Raw genomic sequence first — 19,829 nt, 5'->3', positions numbered from 1 at the left:
GAGTCAGGGGAGGCAGGGAGGCAGTGCCAGTCATAGAAGTGGATTAGACAAGGACAACTGGGCTTGAAGCAGATTTCTCAATAAATCAAGAGCACTGAACAGTTGTATCAACCTCCCCTGTTCTCTGGCAGGGAAGTGAGGGTCACAGGCCGAAAGAAAATCTTGGGCAGCTTGGTACCCCATAGAGAGCACTGGACCAGGGGTCAGAAGACACAGGTTTAAATCCAGCTCTGACACTTGCCTTAGCAAGTTAGTTAAGTTCTCCCAGCTTGAGCTTCTGCATCTGCAAAATGGGAGAAACACCTCCCACCCTAGAGGGCTGCCAGAGGATTAAACTAGGTAATGTCCCACAACTAGTGCAGGACCAGGTTTAGAGAGGATGCAGAATCCCTCATACCCAGACTCCCCTTTCCTCCCTCCACCCCAACTCCCTGTGGGGGACAGGGCTGACTTACATGGACAGTGGTTCTGAAATTGGGCTCCTCAGAGGTTCCTCACAGGCTGGGAGAGGGAAGGCAGGGGAGGGGGGCAGATGGATCTCTGCTCACCTCTTCTTCCTCCTTTTCCATAATTGCACCTTCACTTTGATCTGTTTACAGGCTTCCCTCACTTTGAATAATCCCCCCCTTTTTTAAGTTTTGCTGCTTAAATAGTAAGCCATACTACAGTAGGGGTTCCCATGGTGGCTCAGTGGTTAATGAATCTGACTAGCATCCATGAGGAAGCAGGTTCAATCCCTGGCCTTGCTCAGTGAATTAAGGGTCCATCGTTGCCGTGAGCTGTGGTGTAGGTTGCAGACACGGCTTGGATCCTGCATTGCTGTGGGTGTTGTATAGGCTGGCAGCTACAGCTCCAATTTTACCCCTAGCCAGGGGACCTCCATATGCCATGGGTGTGGCCCTAAAAGGCAAAAATAAAAAATAAAATAAAATAAAAACCATACTGGGGTTCCCGTCGTGGCACAGTGGTTAACGAATCCAACTAGGAACCATGAGGTTGCGGGTTCAATTCCTGGCCTTGCTCAGAGGGTTGAGGATCCGGCGTTGCCGTGAGCTGTGGTGTAGGTCGCAGACGCGGCTCGGATCCCACGTTGCTGTGGCTGTGGCCGGTGGCTACAGCTCCTATTGGACCCACAGCCCAGAAACCTCCATGTGCTTCAGGAGTGGCCCAAGAAATGGCAAAAAGACAAAAAAAAAAAAAAAAAAAAAAAAAAAAAAAAACCATACTAGAGTAGATCAGGAGATAATTGTTGTACAAAGGGCCAGTTGGTAAATATTTTAGGCACTGCATGCCAAAAAGTAAAAACAAGGATGTTATGCAGGTACTTATATAACAAAGGAGAACACTTAAATTTCCACAAATTTTTAAGTTGAAATTCAAAATATAGTAAGAATTGAGTCTGTTTTATTTTGTTTGTTTAGTTTTTGTAATACAGGTCTTCCAAGGAGAAGAATGGTATTTAGGGCGGGGAATAACATTTTGCCTAATTGAGGCCCAGGAGAGTTCTTAATCATCAAGTGGTGCATCTGTAAAAGTTTTTTAGCTCCAGGCCCATTCAAAAGAGGTGGCAGACCAGATTTGGCTGGAAGGCTATAGTTTCCCATCCCCTGGCCTAAACACATAGGATCCCTTGCAGGTTAAAGTTCTTGGGCTCTGAAATCTATTTTTGTTGTTGTTTTTTAGGGCCTCACCCAAGGCATATGGAGGTTCCCAGGCTAGGGGTCTGATCGGAGCTACAGCTGCCCGCCTACACCACAGCCACAGCAACACCAGATCCAAGCCAAGTCTGTGACCTAAACCACAGCTCATGGCAACACTGGATCCTCAACCCACTGAGAGAGGCCAGGAATCGAACCTGCAACTTCATGGTTCCTAGTCAGATTCATTTCTGCTGCGTCACGACAACTCCTTTTTTTTTTTTTTTTTTTTTTTTCCTGAAATCTGCTGAAGGCGGCTTTGGGGTCTGGCGCAATCTCCAGAAGAGAAACTCTAAAGGCTGCAACATCCCTTCAGTGGGAGGCCCTGGAGGCTGCCGGGTCTCATGACCCTCCAACACACACCTGCACTGCATCATTGAGCCCTGGGGTACAGCTGCGGTGGTCGGGACACAGGCCCTAACTCCAACCACTGGGCTTGGCTCTTACCCCTCACCTTGGTCTCCCCGGCAAGCGAGCTCTTTCCTTTGCCCTAAAAACACCCCTCTCCTCAAGCAGCTCCTCTCCCAACAGCTCCTGTCAAAAAGCTGTCTTATAGAAGCAATCCAGCCGGCTTCTAAAAGCAGAGACAAAGAAGTGGAAGCCTTTGCTGGAGTCCTAGAGTCCCCCAAAGACCTTGAATCCCCTCTACCTCTGGGGCAGGGAGGCAACACCATCAGTCTACAGGGAAGACCTCTTCCTCTGGTCCTGATGGGGCCTCATTCATGTCACTCATAAAATGGGAATAATTACATTTGCCTTACTCGCCTTGTGTTACTATCAGAACTTCAAATTATTCACGAAAATGAAACAGAAACACCATGAATAACAGGTAAAGTAGCAGAGAGAACAGATTCAGTTTTAAGGGAGAAGCACAGAAAACAACCACTTTAAATTTCCCCACAGTGAAAACATTAAGGTAGCTTTACAAAACTCTTAAACTACCAACAATACCCCCAAACAATGAAAAAGTACTAACAAAGCCATAAGAAAATGTGCGCATGCTCGTGACCTAGTAACCGGCTCAGTATTTCAGCTTCAACCATCACACAAATCATTCATAACCTTTGACCTGAGTTTCCAGCTCTGGGAATACACCCAGCAGAAATAATGCAGAGGGAGGAAATTCAACAAATACATTCACAGAAACACTTATTTTTAGTACTGAGAAACAACAGGGAAAGTTAAGTAAATTGGGAATGTTTATACAGCTGATTATTATGAAGGTAATGAAAGTATACAGGCTGTATTTTTTTCAGGCCAGTATTCTTCAAAAATATCTTGTCATAAAAGTCAAAGAAAGGCTGAGTAACTGTCCCTAATTTTAATTAAGGAACTTTAATTAAAATTAAAATTTTTAATGTGTTTTTTTTTTTTTTTTGGTTTTTTTTTGTCTTTTTGCCATTTCTTGGGTCACTCCCATGGCATATGGAGGTTCCCAGGCAAAGGGTCCAGTCGGAGCTGTAGCCACCGGCCTACGCCATAGCCACAGCAACTCGGGATCCGAGCCACATCTGCAACCTACACCACAGCTCACGGCAACGCCGGATCCTCAACCCTCTGAGCAAGGCCAGGGATTGAACCCACAACCTCATGGTTCCTAGTTGGATTCGTGAACCCCTGCGCCACAACAGGAACTCCCCAAAGTTTTTAATTTTAACAAAATTAAAAACTGGTACCCAAATCAAGGGTATATGGGAGTGCCGTTAACTGAGGACTGTTGGCCTGGAGCTCTGGGACAGTTTAAAGTCTCCTTTAGTTTTTAAAGGAGACTAAAGACATATGTCAAGGAAAGGCAATACATGGTCTTCCTGGGTCTTGTTCAGCAGGGAGAAAAATGGATTTAAAAAACACTATTGGGGAGTTCCCGTCGTGGCGCAGTGGTTAACGAATCTGACTAGGAACCATGAGGTTGCGGGTTCGGTCCCTGCCCTTGCTCAATGGGTTAACGATCCGGCGTTGCCGTGAGCTGTGGTGTAGGTTGCAGACACGGCTCGGATCCCGCGTTGCTGTGGCTCTGGCGTAGGCCAGTGGCTACAGCTCCGATTCGACCCCTAGCCTGGAAACCTCCATATGCCGCAGGAGCGGCCCAAGAAATAGCAACAACAACAACAAAAGATAAAAAAAAAAAAAAAAAAAAAAAAAAAAAAACACTATTGGGGGGAATGGGAGACACAAACTGTTGGGTATAAGATAGACTCAATGATGTATTTATTGTACAATATAAGGAATACAAGCCAACTTCTTTTTTAGGGCCACACCCACGGCATTTGGAAGTTCCCAGGCTAAGGGTCGAATCGGAGCTGCAGCTGTTGGCCCAAGCCACAGCCACAGCCACACCACATCCTTAACCCACTGAGCGAGGCCAGGGATTGAACCCACATCCGCACAGAGACAATATTGGGTTCTTAACCCACTGAGCCACAATGGAAACTCCTTTTGTAAAACTGTAAATGGAGTGTAACTTTTAAAATGGTATAAAAAGTTTAACCAATTTTTTAAAGGAATACTAATGAGAACATTTACAAAATTGAAACAAGGATGATAACTCAGATAAAAAATATTGCATCAGAGTTATAAGTCCTGAATTTTAAAGCTGTACTGTGGTCCTGAAAGAGCATGTCTGTGTCTTTAGGAGATGCATCATGAGGCTTTAAGGATAAAGAGGCATAATGTCCACAACCAACTCTCAAATGGCTCAGAAACAATAATAGGGAAGAAGGGAGGGAGACAAAAGGAAAGGACAGCAAGAGGAAAGGAGGCAAGGAAGGAAGGAGAGGGGAGGAGGAGGAGGGTGGAGGACAGAGGGCGAGAGCAACAGAGGAGGTGACAAAATTAAAAACTGGTTAAAAACTGGTACCCAGATCAAGGGTATATGGGAGTGCTGTTATTCTGAAAATGTTTCTATTAAATTGGAAATTATTTCAAAACAAAAACATTTGGAGGCTACATGGACTCTGGATACATGGAAGGCTATAATAAGACAACGCTGAGGCAAAGAACAACACAACTCCAAATGTACATGCTGGCGATCAATAAGCAGAAAGCAAAGTGTGCCCATAGATACAAGTATATAATGGTTTTGATTACCACCCACCCCGAGGACCCTGCCTCCAGCTCACAGTTTTCATGATGCCAACCGAGCTCAAGGAGCCCACTCCCTCAGGGCAAGCTGTCTGCACCTTGTGCCAGCTTCTGACCGAAGCGTGTGCAATGCAGCCACTTTGTTTGAGTGGCTTTGTGCTTTGTTTTCCTAACAATGGGTGATAAAGGCACCTCCCTCCCTCCCTTGTCCATGGCCTCTGTCATGCAGGGCCCTATGCAGTCGCCTCTCCACATGTCCTCTCACCCAAGCCCAGGACCTGCAGCTTCTCAGCTCTTGGCAGAGCCCCGACCTCTAGGTGGTTACTTGATTCTTCCGGATTTTATACATAGCTGCCCCGCCCGGGGTGATAGTTTCCTCTGCTGAACAACTGGCACAAGTTTGGGGGGGGTCCCCCTATTAGCCTGAGGTCTGTTCCAGCTTCTCATTTTATTAGCTTTTGAGGACAGTACCCCCTTGGCCCCAACTGAGCCCTAATCTCTTCTGGGGCAAGGCCTGAGCCCAAAGTCTCCTCTCTCCATCACAGGGCCCAGCACAAAAGGGGGGTCATTGCTGTGACAATGACCTAGAGGACGGTTATGCACGAGCATATCCACACATGCTCGCTCACGTTTTGGAAACCACTGGCTTGTCTGGGATGCAGCTGTGGCCCAAAAGATTTCCTTGCCACTACCACCAAGCGGAGAGCTTTCTGGGCCCAGCATAGACAAGCTCGGTGTTAGCAGTAAGAAAGTTTTGGGGTAGGAGGGACTAGAAGCCACTGTAAAACTTCTCTGAGCCTCGCTTTTCACATCTGTGAAGTGGGAATGTGAGCCAGTTCACATCATTCTGGAAGATAGGAAGTCCTGAGCACACATACTAACATGGGGGCAGAAGATGCTTAACTTAAGTCAGTCAATCTCACCGTCTCAGCAGCAGGAAACACAAGCACGCATGTGATTGGAGAGGCACAAGAATCCCAGCCCAGGGTGGTAGGCAGGGCTCTGCCCAGAGGTGTTTCTGGCTTGTTTCTGACTCTCTCTGAGATCTGCTGTGTTACACAAAGTGGAATTTCCCACTTGGCTTCTCCTTGATAAGGCAGGTGGTCTGCATTTCTTGAGCCTGTTGCCTAACATTCTGGAGACTGTCTTCATCTGAAAATGGGAATAACAACGGCTTCACCAGGTATTACAAGGATTAAATACAATAATGTATGTCCAGGAAATGGAGATAATTTTTGTGTTTTGTTTTCCACTATGTGTTTGGGGAATCCAGGATATTCACAGATGCCAAGGCCTAAGGGAGCTGGGGGGCTTGGCTGAGATTTCCTGCCTCAGATTTAACTCAAGGCAAGGTGCAGAGAGCTCTGCAGTTAACTAATGGGTGTCTGTGGAAATTGAGCACTGAACAAGTGTAAAAGGCCTGGGCTGGACACTCTTAGGGGTGTAGGGGATAGGGGAAGAAAATGAACGGATAAGATAAAGGATGCAGGAGCCCAGCCTGGAGGCATCGGGCCCAGCAGGGAAGATGATTGGGTGACCCCTTTTGTGTAACGCGAGGTATGATGACATCAGCCCTTCACAGAGGTGTGGGTCCAGAATAAGAGGCAATACACCCACAGAAGGAGGTGTGGTAGGATAGGGTGGGTCATGGCAGGCTTTGTGGGGCAGATAGCACTGGACCTAGACCTTGGGGGAAAAGTTTAATTTTTCCAAGACTGAGCAAAGAGCCCAAGCAAAGAGACGACACAGAAGATTTAGGGACCTCTGGCCTCTGTCTCAGTGCTGTCGTGATGCTCAAAGTAAGAGAACAGATGTGGACCTGCCTTCAAAGAGTTGACAGCCCAGCACAAATGAATGTGAGACAAGCCTAATCTCAGCACTGGGACAACCCAGGGCCTGAGCAGGAGCTTAGCATTTGGGGGAATGTTAACTCTGAGCACAGGGGCATCTCAGGCAGACATAAAAGAGATGTGGTGGTGTGAGAAACAGCCCTGGAAAGATAAGAAGGTAGGAAATAAAAATAGTTGCTTGGTAAAGGCTAATAATCTTTTATTGGCTTAAATGGTCTTTAATTATTTAATTTTTTAAAAATTCATTTTTTTATCTCATCCAAAATAAGTCTCATGGATCTATATACAGTGCTGTAAAAGATATCTAATCTATTTCATTAAGTGAGAAAAGCAAGTTGTAGACTGCTCGTGTGATCCCATCTGGATCCAGAGACACACCTGATTTACACAGAAAAGTTCTGAAAGGCAACAGAAGACAAGAATCATCAAAGTCTCCCTGTGGGTGTGAGACTTGGAGGGAGAGCAGAGGGAGTTCTACTTTTCCCTTTAACTCGTCATAACTTTATGACATTTGCCAGCATTACTTTTACAATAAATTTCTTTTTTTTTTTTGTCTTTTGTCTTTTTAGGGCCACGCCCATGGTATACGGAGGTTCCCAGGCTAGGAGTCTAATTGGAACTGCAGCCACCAGCCTACACCACAGCCACAGCAACGTGGGATCCAAGCTGTGTCTGCAACCTATACCACAGCTCACAGCAAAGCTGGATCCTTAACCCACTGAGTGAGGCCAGGGATCGAACTTACGTTCTCAAGGATGCTAGTGGGGTTCATTAACCACTGAGCCACGACAGGAACTCCTACAATACAATTTTTTTTATTTAAAAAGAAATAATAGGAGTTCCCATCATGGTGCAGTGGAAACGAATCTGACTAGGAACCATGAGGTTGTGGGTTTGATCCCTGGCCTCGCTCAGTGGGTTAAGGATCCGGCGTTGCTGTGAGCTGTGGTGTAGGCTGGCAGCTGTAGCTCTGATTAGACCCCTATCCTGGAAACCTCCATATGCCGCTGTTGCGGCCCTAAAAGGACAAAAGACAAAAAAATTAAAGATAAAAATAAATAAAAAATTTAAAAATTTTAAATTAAATAAAAAGAAATAATAAAAGCCCCTTTGCCTCAGAGTTCATCTTGGAAACCCTCTTCCCAAACACAGAGGCAATTAAATCCAAATACCCATTATTATTGTTTTCTATAGCGCTTTGTGGCTAGACTGGGTTATAGAGCCCCCCTTCCCTGGTACATCTGAGCTTGACATACTTCCTGGAGGTTTTTGTTTCTCTCCCCAGAGAGGTTGCCCTGGTCAAGTTGTGGGTGATCTTAACCACAGAGGCCCCATGGGGAGACTCAGATCTGGCAGGCAGCTGTCCCAGGGAATTCCTCAGCCCATTTAGGAAGGCTGAGGCTTGAGAGCAGTGGCTCCATTGTGGCCCCTGTCCCTACAAAAGGAGATTCTGCAGGTTAAGGGCCTAGCAGTGTGCTGTGCACATGCCAGCCTCTTGTAGGCAGCAGGGCTTCTGGCCGCTATGTTCACCAGGAGAGCTGGGGAGAGGATGTTGAGAATGTATGGTGTAAAGGTGAGGTAGGCTCCTTGGGGTGGGGGGGCTGTGGATAAAAGTTGAATTCTCATATAGATGAGTTTTCATCTGTTGGTTTAAACCAGCAGAGGGTAGTTGCAAAGCTTCTTTAAGTTCCACCTCCTGTATTGCTGGCTCTGTGGCTCTGGACAATTCCCCTCTCCTCTTTGGGCCTCATTTTCCCTGTCTACAGAATGAAGATGGGGACTAAATTCTTGTTGAGATCCAGTTCAACAGTAATATTTTATGATTTTTGTGTTCCTATAACAATTTAATAATCTAAGTAAAGGAAAGGAATGTAAATATAGGGAAGAAGAAACCACTGATCATTTTATGCTGCTTACATTAAATTACCGTATCCCCTTAGACAGACCATAGTCATCGCTGGGCCTATCGATCAGCGCCCTTCCCTGGAGAACATCAGGTCTTCCCAAATGCTCACCCTTCTGACTCTGACCCTGCCTCCGTACCCTCAAAATCAAACCAAAAAGACTACTCTACCATACATTGCCTCTCACTCCCCAAAAGCATTCAAATTAAAAGAAAAAAATGAGTTTGTGTTTTATGGGTCCTTATGGTGTGTTGGCCAGAGCTCTAGGGTAGGAGTCAGACCACCAGTCCCCACCCTGGTCTATCACCTATTTCCCACGTGACCTTGGACAAGCCACTTCCCTTCTCTGGCCTTTGCCTCATCTATAAAAAGAGGGGTTAGATGGGTTTCTCTTTATAAGCCCTGCTCTAATATTTCCCTGCTCTGCCCTACAGTGGCTACCAGGACTGGAAGAGGTCAGAAGCTACAGGCCAGCATTTCTCCAACCCCTCCCAGAAACAGCAGACAACCTCCAGCATCCCCCAGCAGGCCGGCACCAAAACATGAGCCAGAATACAGGGGAGATGCATGGGGCCAGGCAGGCCCGGGGCCATGGCCAGGACACATGGTCAAAGCTGGAATTCAGTAGCTTTTCTCACAAATGTTGTCTTATTTGCAAAATAGGGATGTGCAAGGCCTCCAAAGACATCAACAACCTGTGCTTCAGGGACCAGCCCAGGACAGGGAGTGAAGTTAGAGAGTCCTTGTTTATCAACACATGGTTTTAATTCAGATACAATATGCTTACATGCCTTATACAAGTATGGCTTAATATATTTTCATGAAATGAACACACCTGTGAAACAGGCACCCAGATCAAGAAACAGAACAATACCTGCTCCTCCAGAAATCTCCCTTGTGCCCCCTTCCAGTCACCAGTCTCCCAAGAATAACTACCCTGACTTCTAGCACCAGGGCTTCATTTTGCCCCTCTTGAACGTCACACAAATGGAATTACACAGCATGGACTCTTGAGTCTAGCTCCCTTTGCTCAATATGTTTATGTTTTTATTACAGGTAAAAATGAAAAATGACTCTCATTCATTTTCGCTTTTGAAAAAAGGACTTGATGAGGGTCCCAAAGCAATGAGACAGCCCCGTGTCTAGACAAGGGTGCTCAGAGAGCTGAGGAAGCGGGTTCACATACAGTTCCTTCCAAAACAAAAACAAGCCTTCCAGCTCTTCACCCTGCAGAGTCCCACACTGTTTTCCTGGGGGCTCCAGAGGCAGGACACCCCAAACTTACTTCAAAGGCCAGAAGCTCTTGTTCACTGAACACCTGCCCTGTGCTCTGTGAGGGACACAATGGACTCAGCATCCCATTAATCCCCACAACCATAGGGTAGCTACTGTTATTATTCCTTTCTTACAGGTTAAAAAATTCAGGCTCAGAGAGGTCAAGTAAGTTGTCCTGAGGTTGCACAGCTAGGAAGAGGACCCAAACCTCAAACTATGTGTCCCCAAAGACCAAATCTCTCCACTAGTCCGTGTTGGCAGGGAGCTCACAGGCTAGATGTGGCCTCCAGCTATATATCCAACCTCAACTAGCACTGCTTGTCCCCAGCTCATGTTCCAAGGCCACAGTGGCCTCCTGCCAGCAACTCAGGTCCCAGGTTCTCCCTACCTCCAGCCTGGTCCATGCTGCTCCTCTTGCCTGCCCCTTCAGCCTCAGTCACTTCCTCCGAGCATCCACCCCTGACCACCCAGTCCATACTAGGTCCCCGATTCTCTCTCAGAGAACCCTACTCTCTCCTTCACAGGTCATTGCACACTCTGGAGTGATTATTTATCCTTTTTTTTTTTTTGGCTGTGTTCACAGCATACAGAAGGTCCTGGTCCAGGGATCGAACCTGTACTACCCTAGTGACCCAAGCTGCTGCAGTGACAACTCAGATCCTTAACCACTAGGCCACCAGGGAACTCTGATTCATCCTTTTGTGATCCCTTATCACTTGTTTAGTGTCCTTCTTTGGCAATGGAACACAAACTGCAAGAAGACAGGAATGTCTATTTTGTTTGTCACTGCCTCGGACAGTGCCTGGCATGCAGCTTGCCCTCGACAGTGTGTTATGTGAAGAGGGGAGGAGAGACAAATAGGACTGTCCCTTCCAAAGCTGCGCAGTCATCCCAAGGCAGCTCTGGTAGCAGCCTGTTTATGATTCCAGGCAAGACCATTCCTCTCTATGAGCCTCAGATTCCTTGACTGTCAGATGAGGGGCTTGGAAGAAAGACCTCAAAAGGCCTTCCAGCTCCCTGACCTCTAGACCGGAACTCCTGGGACAATAAGCCATTCCAAAGGCCTCAGGCCTCTGCTGCCTCTTACTCATCCAAGTGCAGTTAGTACCTTAGTAAAGTTGCAGGTTTGAGGTGGGGGGGCTCACCAGGCTGTGAGGTACTTGGGACCTTCACACTCTGTTATGGAAGACCCAAAAACACGAGGTCTCTAACAGTTCTAATAGCTCTGATGCACAGAGTCATGGAGAGACAGGACTACAAAGGAAGGATAGATGAAGTCCACAGGAAACCGCTTCTTCCTTCTTCAGAGCCCCCTACCCTGGCTTCTCAGTTCTCAGCCTTCCCGACACAGTCCTACCCAACGCCGCCCTTGTAACACACACAGCCGCCCCTGGGCCTGGCTGGAGCTCCAGGAGGGCAGAGACTGTATCATACTCATCTCTGTACCCAGAGCATTTAGCACAGACCCCTACACATAGGAGATGGCCAACATGAGACCATCAAATCAAATGCCATTGGCAGGACCCACCAGGGTCTGCTTCCGAGAGTGCCATCTTCTCCCTGTGTCCCCAAGGTCAGGAGAAGCACCTGAGGTGAGGAGAAGCTGGCTTCCTACTCAGAAGCAGACTCCAGCCCACCACCCTCCAGCCTCTTCTCAGCCCTTCCCAGGCGTAGATTGCCAGGCGTGAGGCTCAAACAGAAGGCCAAGGAGTCACCCTCCTCTGGGGTCTTTGCAGACACTTGCTCCACAACCAAGCCAGTCAGCCAGAAACAACACTCCCTGAACTTGTAACTACGCCTCCTAATCTTCTCAGAATAAGACTCCTCTGGCTGTGAAGTTCTTCAAAGTAAGAGAATGAGTGCTGACCCAAGAACTCTTTGAAGGAAAAGGCTTCTGTTTGGCACCACGGCTACAGTGGGGCCCTAAATTACTCTGCTGGGTGGGGCTGGGTATATCATGAGCACATGTGAGTGTGTAAGCACCACATGCATTGGAGAGAACGTGATAGGTGTGCAGGTGCAGACAGGATGGGCCAGATCTTGTCCATGTCACTTGCTGGCTGAACATCTTGGGGCAACTTGCTTCAACTCTTTGGGCCACAGTTTCCTCAAGAAAAACAAGAGTAAAAATAATTCCCATTTCATAAATTGTGAGAATCAAACTCTAGGACTGGTGTTCTGTAATCATCTAAACACCACCTGAATGTTAGCAGTTGTTACAAACGGGTGGCAAGAAGAGAGCTTCAGAAAAATCTTCATTTTTCTCCAGACAGGAACTACTTTTAGATCTGAGTTTATCCCTGACTGCCTTGTGGGCTGAGCAAAGCTGAAAACGCACCCAATAACTCAGACCTGAGGAACCTTCATGACCAGGATCATGTGGCTTTTCGCTCAAGGCAAAGCCATTTTTTCAGGAGGATTACTCCACCTCCCATTTAGGCTCTGAGCCTGTGAAACAAAATCCTGGGAGCTATGGAGAATCCCAAGTAGAATTCGGAGACGAAAACCAACAGGTCGGGTTTCAGTCCAGAGCCTGGGGAGGGCTTTGGGAGAGAAGTAACAGATAAAATCATCTAGATTCGCTGTAACTGTCAGCCAGGTTATGCTGAAAACACTGAACCCAACAATGCTAGTCCCTTCTGCTGGCAAGTCTTTATTCCCAGAGATGAATACTTACAGAGCTGCCTATGAGATGAATTACCCTCAGGATTGTTTTTAAATCTTCTCACGAGTCCTGGGAGGAGCCCATGACCTACAAGATCTACTGACCAGCACACTGCTCACAGCCACTTACCTCCCCAGCTCCTCCCCGATGTCGTAAAAGTCCTCCACCTTCTGCTGTTTGAACGTCTCCATGTTTGGGCTCCTCATGGAGGCCTAAAGCAGACAGTCCTGACACAAGAAGAAACCCAATGTTAGATTTGCCGACTGGTCCCAGTCCAAACCTAGGCCCCAAAGTAACTGGCTGCACGGAGCCAGTAATTTAACCATAACCCACAGCCCTCATTCTTCAACAACAGCCTCAAGAAAGCCTTTCCTCACCAGTGACCCATGATGTACCATTCTTATTTGATTTATATTAATTCATATTTGTTAAAGGGACTGAAAAAGAGCCCTCCTCCCCTTCTTCAGATCTGTCCTGAACCAAGTTCAGAAACACTTCGGCAATTTGTTGTCATTAAATTCAAGTCTGCAAGCAAAGAGGCAGCTGTGATGCAGGAAAAGGAGCTTTCTGAGTCAGAAGTTCCAGTCCGAGCCCCAGTTTTGCCTGAGTAAGTCTAAACTGCAGTGTCTTAACTTCCTCATCTGTAAAAGGGATTGATATTATAAAAGCCACTATACATCAGGACATTATTTTGTAAACTACAAAATGCAATGGAAAAATAAGGGATTATCATGACCTCAGCTCCCTCAGGGGCTGTGCCACCCAACTGCAAGCCTCAACTGATTTGTTGACTCTCTCACATCTCACCCCAAGGGAAAGATGGCTGGGAGGGCTGTGACCAATTATGACAGGCATCAGAAGTCAGGAGCCTGAGGTTCTAGTTCCAATTTTGCCCACAACTAGCTCTGTGACCTCATCTCTTGTCAGAGGAGCCTCGGTTTCCTCATCTGTCAAATGGAGCTGACTCTGCCTGCCCAGGGCACCTCACTGAGAACCATAGGGCAGCTCTGAGCCATGCAGAGCACTCACCATCCACCAGAAGAGACTTCTGCATCCTCCCCTCCTGGAATTCTCCTGCCCAAGAAGCTCAGCCATTCCCGGGACAGCTACATGCCACCCTGGATAGCACCCCAAGGACAGGGCCCAGGACATAAGTCTGCAAATCGCAAAGATAAAACCAGCTACTGGTGGATGTGTCTTTCAAGAGTCATCAGCAAAGGCCTCTCAGAGCTCATTTTGGCTGGTGCTGGCAGCTTTTCTTCCACCTGGCAATAAGCTACCAACCACACCCAGGCCCCGTGAGCCCCAAAAGACTGTTTTCACCAGGCTGGGTGGAGGCTCCATTACATAAGGGCACATCTCATAAATGCCAAGTGGCCAGAGCTGCTCTAACTCTCAGGCAATGTATATATTTCACCCTCTTTCTTCCACCTCTGCCTCCTACAAACCAAAGCTATGTCACCAAGATGACACCTGCCTCCCTCCCTCCACTGAGGCACACACTCCCCTGAAGACCTCTAGGCAGAGCGGGCCTGGCTCCCTGGCCTTACTCTCAGGGTCACCTGCCAAACTCCTGCCTGCCCATCACACATCCTCCTCCCTGCTTGGTCTTCATTCAGTGCTCAGCCAGAGCCTGGCAAGTATGGAATCCTGAAAAGAGTAGGCTTCCAGAGCCCCTGATCTAGACTAGTCTGGGTGTATATTAGCCACATGACACAAAGCACGCTGGCACCCTCTCCAAGATTCGGCCCCCTTCCTCTATAAACAGGGGCAATAACGTCCATATCACCTACTTCACACATCCACATGAGAACCCACTGTGATAAGGACATAAACTCGTGGGCAAATAAGAAGGATGATTATTACTGTTATAGTTTGACTCATCCCATGCCACTGTTTGTGTTTCTGCTTCCCACAGCCATTGAGACACCAATTCTGTTCCCTTCTGAGGAAAAGGTACCGGGATCCTCCTGGCAAGTTTGGCTTGACCAGATCAGAAGCCTGGTAGCCCTCACACCCTCGCCTCCATCCTGGCAAATCGCTCAAGACTAGCCCAGACAGTGGCAGGGCTGCTATCTATCCTCCTTTTTTTGGTGAAAAAATACTTCCAAATAAACCATTTGGGTCAGACCCTAGGGGTAGAGCTGGGCATAGCTACTAATTTCCCACAGTTAGATGGAAGCAGAAAACTCCAAAAAAATTCTGTTGGCAGATACCCCGAGTGGTCCCAGGAACAGCAAATATCCTCCATGTGGCAAGAAGCCAGCTCCATTTGCTATCAGGAGCTGAGCTGGATTTGAAGCAGCCCCAGCTTCCCAGAAAAACAATGAGCCCCTGCCTTGGGCTCCACATCCTGGGTGACCAGGAGCCTCCCAAGCTCAAACTAGGCCCACCAGTTCGGCCCCGACTCACCATTTCTGCAGAGCCACCTCCTCTCTAAATCCTGTATTACAGCCAAAGGTGGTCCTATCCCACTGCCCCCGAACTTTCACCCCTGCCATGCCTTAGCTCAGGCTGGGCCCACCTGGAGAGCCCCTCCTGCAAAACTATTCTGTTCCTGCAAAGCCAGGCTCAAATCAAAAGCAAGCCATCTCAGAGTACCTGTCGTGGCTGAGTGGTTAACGAATCTGACTAGGAACCATAAGGTTGCAGGTTTGATCCCTGGCCTCGTTCAGTGGGTTAGGGATCCCCGTTGCCATGAGCTGTGGTGTAGGTCGCAAACATGGCTGGGATCCCAAATTGATGTGGCGCTCCGATTAGACCCCTAGACTGGGAACCTCCATATGCCACAGGAGCAGCCCTAGAAAAAACAAAGAAAAAAAAAAAAGCAAGCCATCTCTATGAGGGTCTATCACCCTTTTTCTTGCCAAAACAGATGAAAATTCTCCTCCTCTTTAAATTCCCAAAGAGGGCTCTTTACACATTTTTAGCGTTAGAGCTTATCACATTCTGGCTCATATTATAAACTATGTTTACATGTAACCCGGAGGGAGAGAACACAGACTCCATAGGCACACAGGCCTCAGTTCGAATCCCAGCTCTGCCACTTACTATCACAGGATGACCTTTCTGAGCTTCAAATTACTTACATAGAAAATGAGTATAGGAGTTCCCGTCGTGGCACAGTGGTTAACGAACCCAACTAGTATCCATAAGGACACGAGATAAATCCCTGGCCTTGCTCAGTGGGTTAAGGATCCTGGCCTTGCTCAGTGGGTTAAGTGAGCTGTGGTGTAGGTTGCAGACATGGCTCAAATCCCATGTTGCTGTGGCTGTGGTGTAGGCCAGCGGCTACAGTTCTGATTAGACCCCAAGCCTGGGAACCTCCATATACCGCAGGAGCGGCCCAAGAAATGGCAAAAAGACAAAAAAATAATAATAATAAATAAAATAAAATAAAATGACAATGTCAAATAAAAAAAAAGAAAAAGAAAATGAGTACAGACAATGCCTAGCATTGGCGACTGTTTGGAGAACTCACAAACACTGCTTGTATTCACTGGGACAACTACTTTGGAAAACTGTTGGATAGTTTCTATGGACATACCTAAGAGATATGCATGGAGATGTTTTCCACAATGGCCCACTTTAGAATGAACACAACAGCGCTATTAGTGAGAACTGAAAACTGAAACAACCAAACGGCCATCAATAGGAAAAGAGATAAACTGAGTTCTACCCTACCAATGAAACTATTATCCAAAGACAAGGATAAGTAAACTACTGCTCCCTGCAATGACATGTATGGAACTCACAAACATGATGTCGAATGAAAGAAACCAGGCACAAAAGACTACAGGCTGTGTAATTCCACTTAGGTAAAACAAATCCATGGCGCTACAAGTCAAGATAATGGTTATACCCAGGTGCAGGGTTGTGCCTGGAAGGGGACATAGGGGGTTTCTGGGGGCTGGTAATGCTTTTCTTGACGCTATGTACACTTAGTTTGTATGCAAAGTTTTACATAATAAAAAAAGAGTCTAATATCTACTTATAGGACCAATGAGATAATACATGTAGAATGTTTTTATGTTTAAATGTTTTTAACAGTCCTTGGAGTTCCTTCCCTCCTGCCTACTGTCTTGGAGCCTTATGAGGGCAAGAGTTGTGACATTCTCACATCTGTCCCCTTGTGGTAGCTGGTATACAGCAGGCATTCTGCAAGCATAGGTTGATTTATTTATTTATTTTGCTTTTTAGGGCCGCTCCCACGGCATACAGAGGTTCCCAGGCTAGGGGTCTAATCAGAGCTGTAGCAACTGATAACAACTTGAAGCCCCTTCATAACATCTCTCCCCAAGATGAATTTGCATTTTATCAATTTAGAAGCTAAAGGGGAGACACTCAGGTGGAATTATAGTCACCAAGTAGGACCCAGAGGAGGACCAAGAGGCACAGACACCTTTCCAGCCCTGAAAAAATGAAGCTACATGGCAGAGGGCAGAGCTACAACTTTTGGTCAGAGGCACAGGCCATGGCTCCAGACATTCCGTGGATGAGGCCCATCTTAATGCCTACCTTTCTCTTAGAGGAATCTCTAGAATTCACATTCCTATCCCCAGCCCTAATACTAGGTAACAATTTTGAAGGTTAACAAAGATTTCCTAGATCTTCATAAAAAAAGGGACCTCAAAGAACACCTTGGGGATTTTTAGACCCTGCTCAGGAGCCACCAGCATGAGGAAGAGAAACCAGAGAAGATCCACCTTATCTACACTATATGTTGGGGTTCTGGGTAAGAATTCGTGGGAGGAAGTATTTGAAACCCACTACTATCTGGTCCAACCCACTTGTTTTATAAAAGAAGGAAACTGAGGTCCAGACAGCAGAAGGAACCTGCTAAAAATCACACAGCTAGCCCACTCCAGCCGCTCTTACCCTGGCTTCTGTTACGAGCACCCTCAACTCTCCAGTGCTGGCACCAAGGCTGGGAAGTCAGTGGCCTCCTGAGGGACAACCACAAGCAAGCTTCAAGGACAGAAGGATAATCCCATAAGGGACTTTCCATCATCCTAAGGCTTCTTCTTCATGGGTCCCAGCTCCCTCTGCCAAACTCAGAGATGCTCACCCAGGGCAAGTCTGTGAAATGGGTGTGATTGTCCCCTGATGCCCTACATCAAGAATCATCACATTTGGGCTCTGAGGAGGCTGACAACAGAAGGGAGAGGCACCTAGCATTACAGAGCCTCACCATGCCCTGGAGGCTCTCACCCGCCCCAATCTCTGATGAGGAAACTGGGGCTCAGAGAGGGTCAGCCACCTACCTGGGCTGACATGAGAAAACTGTTCCTGGTGAAGGTCCAGCTCCACTTGGCACCTGCACCTCCTCACCTAGGGAGGCCTTAGGGAGGTGGTCAGGGTCAGTTCAGGTCTTGTTCCTGCCAGTGGGAAACTTGTCCCAGACCAGTACACACCCACCCACATCCACATACCCCTGTACCCCCTGCCCAAGCCTCTCCCAAAGCTGCTGAATGAGGTCGCTTCAGGTGCTAAAAACATATCTTGGGAGATGGGTGTTTTGGGAAAGAACAGGACTCTGGAAGTGACTGTGAAAAAGCCAAGACGCCAGGACCCCTCGGTCACTAGGACTCTCCCAGGAAAACCCTACAGGGAGGCAGTTGAGAAACAGTGTCAGAAACCACAGACCCCAGCTGCCCTGCACTGGATTCTAGAGTACAAGGTACAAGGGCTGTGCTCTATCCACCTTTCCCCAGGGTCCTTCCCACCTGTCAGTGAGGCAGCCAACTAAGTATGTTCTCTTCCAGTGCCCACTCCTAGCCTACCCCCACCTGCCCTGGCCTCTGCTCAACTCTCCTGGCCTCCTCTCCTCCTCCCTAAAGTGAGAAGACTAATTTCCACCTTGCAGAGTTACAGTGAGCATTTAGCCAGACCCACACCTGCCATGAGACATCCACAATGCCTGGCCCAGAGCTGGGTCAACTGTTGACAACCCCCCTCCCCATGCTGGGGTAGAAAGCCCAGCCTGTTGCAGACCTACTGGCTGCCCCATGCCCACCCTGACTCTGCCCCAGGCCAGGCTCCCCACCCCGGGGACCACAGCTTCGTCCTGCCACAGAGAAAGCCTCCTCGCATCACCTCCTCACTCAAGGGGGAGAAGGAAGTATTCGAGAAGGCTGATGTTAAGGAAGACCTGGCCCTCTCCTCCCAGTGCTCTCCCCCCGCGGCAAGGGGTCTTAGCGTGATGGAAGCCAGTCTCCTACAATCCTCCCTAAGCACCTGGCCTCTGCCCGCAGCTCCCACCCGATCCCTCAGGTCAAAGTGCCAGACTTCGGACCGCGCCCTGGGGGAGCAGTCGGGTGCCGGCCAGAACGCCCAAAGCCAAGGCCGGTCATACCCCGGGGGAGCGGCATCAGGGACCCGGCGGCGCACTCAAGGGTAGGAGAACACGCCTCGGAGTAGTTTGCCCCCGCCAGCCCCACTCCCAGCCCCCTCTCCACACGCCCTGTCCCTCCCGTCGAGCCCGCAGACGGACACTACTCACGGCGGTAGTCTGAGCGGCAGGCGGTGGGCACGAGGGGCTCGGCGGGGCGTGCGGCCCTCGGCTCAGATCTGCTCGCTGCGCGCCCGCCCGCGGAGCGTCCGAGGAGCCGAGGGGGCGGGGCGGCCGGCCTGGTCCCAGGCGCCGGCTGGAGGCGCTCCCCGAGGCCCGAGAAGGGACTCGGGGCGCCCCCTGCCGGGAGCCCCCTCCGGCCAGCCCTGGGGTGAGGACCTAGTGTCTTCTGCCGGGTCAGGGTGAGCACCTCAGAGCCCCTGCGGATTCCAGGAGAGGGGGCAAGAGACAGAGTGGCAGGAACCTCAGGGCGTCTTCACTGGATCTGCTGCCCTTACAGCCTGTGTGTCTTTGGGCAAGTCACATAGCCAGGCATGATCGCTCAGAAAGTGGTATTTCCGGGAGTTCCCATTGTGCTTCAGCGGTTAAGGAACCCTACTAGCACCCATGAGGACGCAGGTTCGATCCCTGGCCTCACTCAGTGGGTTAAGGATCCAGCGTTGCTGTGGCTGTGGTGTAGGCCGGCAGCTGCAGCTCCAATTTGACCCCTAGCCTGGGAACCTCCAAATGCTGCGGGTGTGGCCCTAAAAAGACGAAAAAGACAAAAAAAAAAAAAAAAAAAAGGAGAGAGTGGTATTTCCTTGTCTCCTGTTATCCCGTTATCACACAGGCGCCCCAAGAGGAAGTCCCACCAGGGAATAGGCCCCTTGCAACGACAACGCACAGATTCTGACACACAGATTCCTCTGGAAAACTAATCATCCACGTTTCACAGTGGGGTGGGGGGAGACTCACCTCATCACCCCACCCCATCCACTCACACCCCCTGCAACACACCATTTGGGA

The 19,829-nt window shown here is 48.6% G+C and overlaps 1 protein-coding gene across 3 annotated transcripts in view; it reads right to left on the bottom strand.

The window, feature by feature from the left end:
• The window catches only part of DAPK2 (death-associated protein kinase 2), a 134,450-nt gene extending 115,346 nt beyond the window's left edge, over positions 1-19,104 (bottom strand). The window contains exons 1-2 of one of the 3 annotated variants that reach the window (XM_021093314.1): positions 18,975-19,104; positions 12,602-12,699 (exon numbers count right to left, since the gene is read on the bottom strand). In XM_021093314.1, the coding sequence (XP_020948973.1) occupies positions 12,602-12,678 (77 nt within the window). In that variant the 5' untranslated portion in view covers positions 12,679-12,699; positions 18,975-19,104. 3 annotated transcript variants of the gene reach the window in all.

The sequence above is a fragment of the Sus scrofa genome, chromosome 1, assembly GCF_000003025.6.
Source record: "Sus scrofa isolate TJ Tabasco breed Duroc chromosome 1, Sscrofa11.1, whole genome shotgun sequence".
Lineage (NCBI taxonomy): Eukaryota > Metazoa > Chordata > Mammalia > Artiodactyla > Suidae > Sus > Sus scrofa.
The sequence above is the reverse complement of the archived record's forward strand: the minus strand, read 5'-3'. Positions and strand labels throughout refer to the sequence as shown.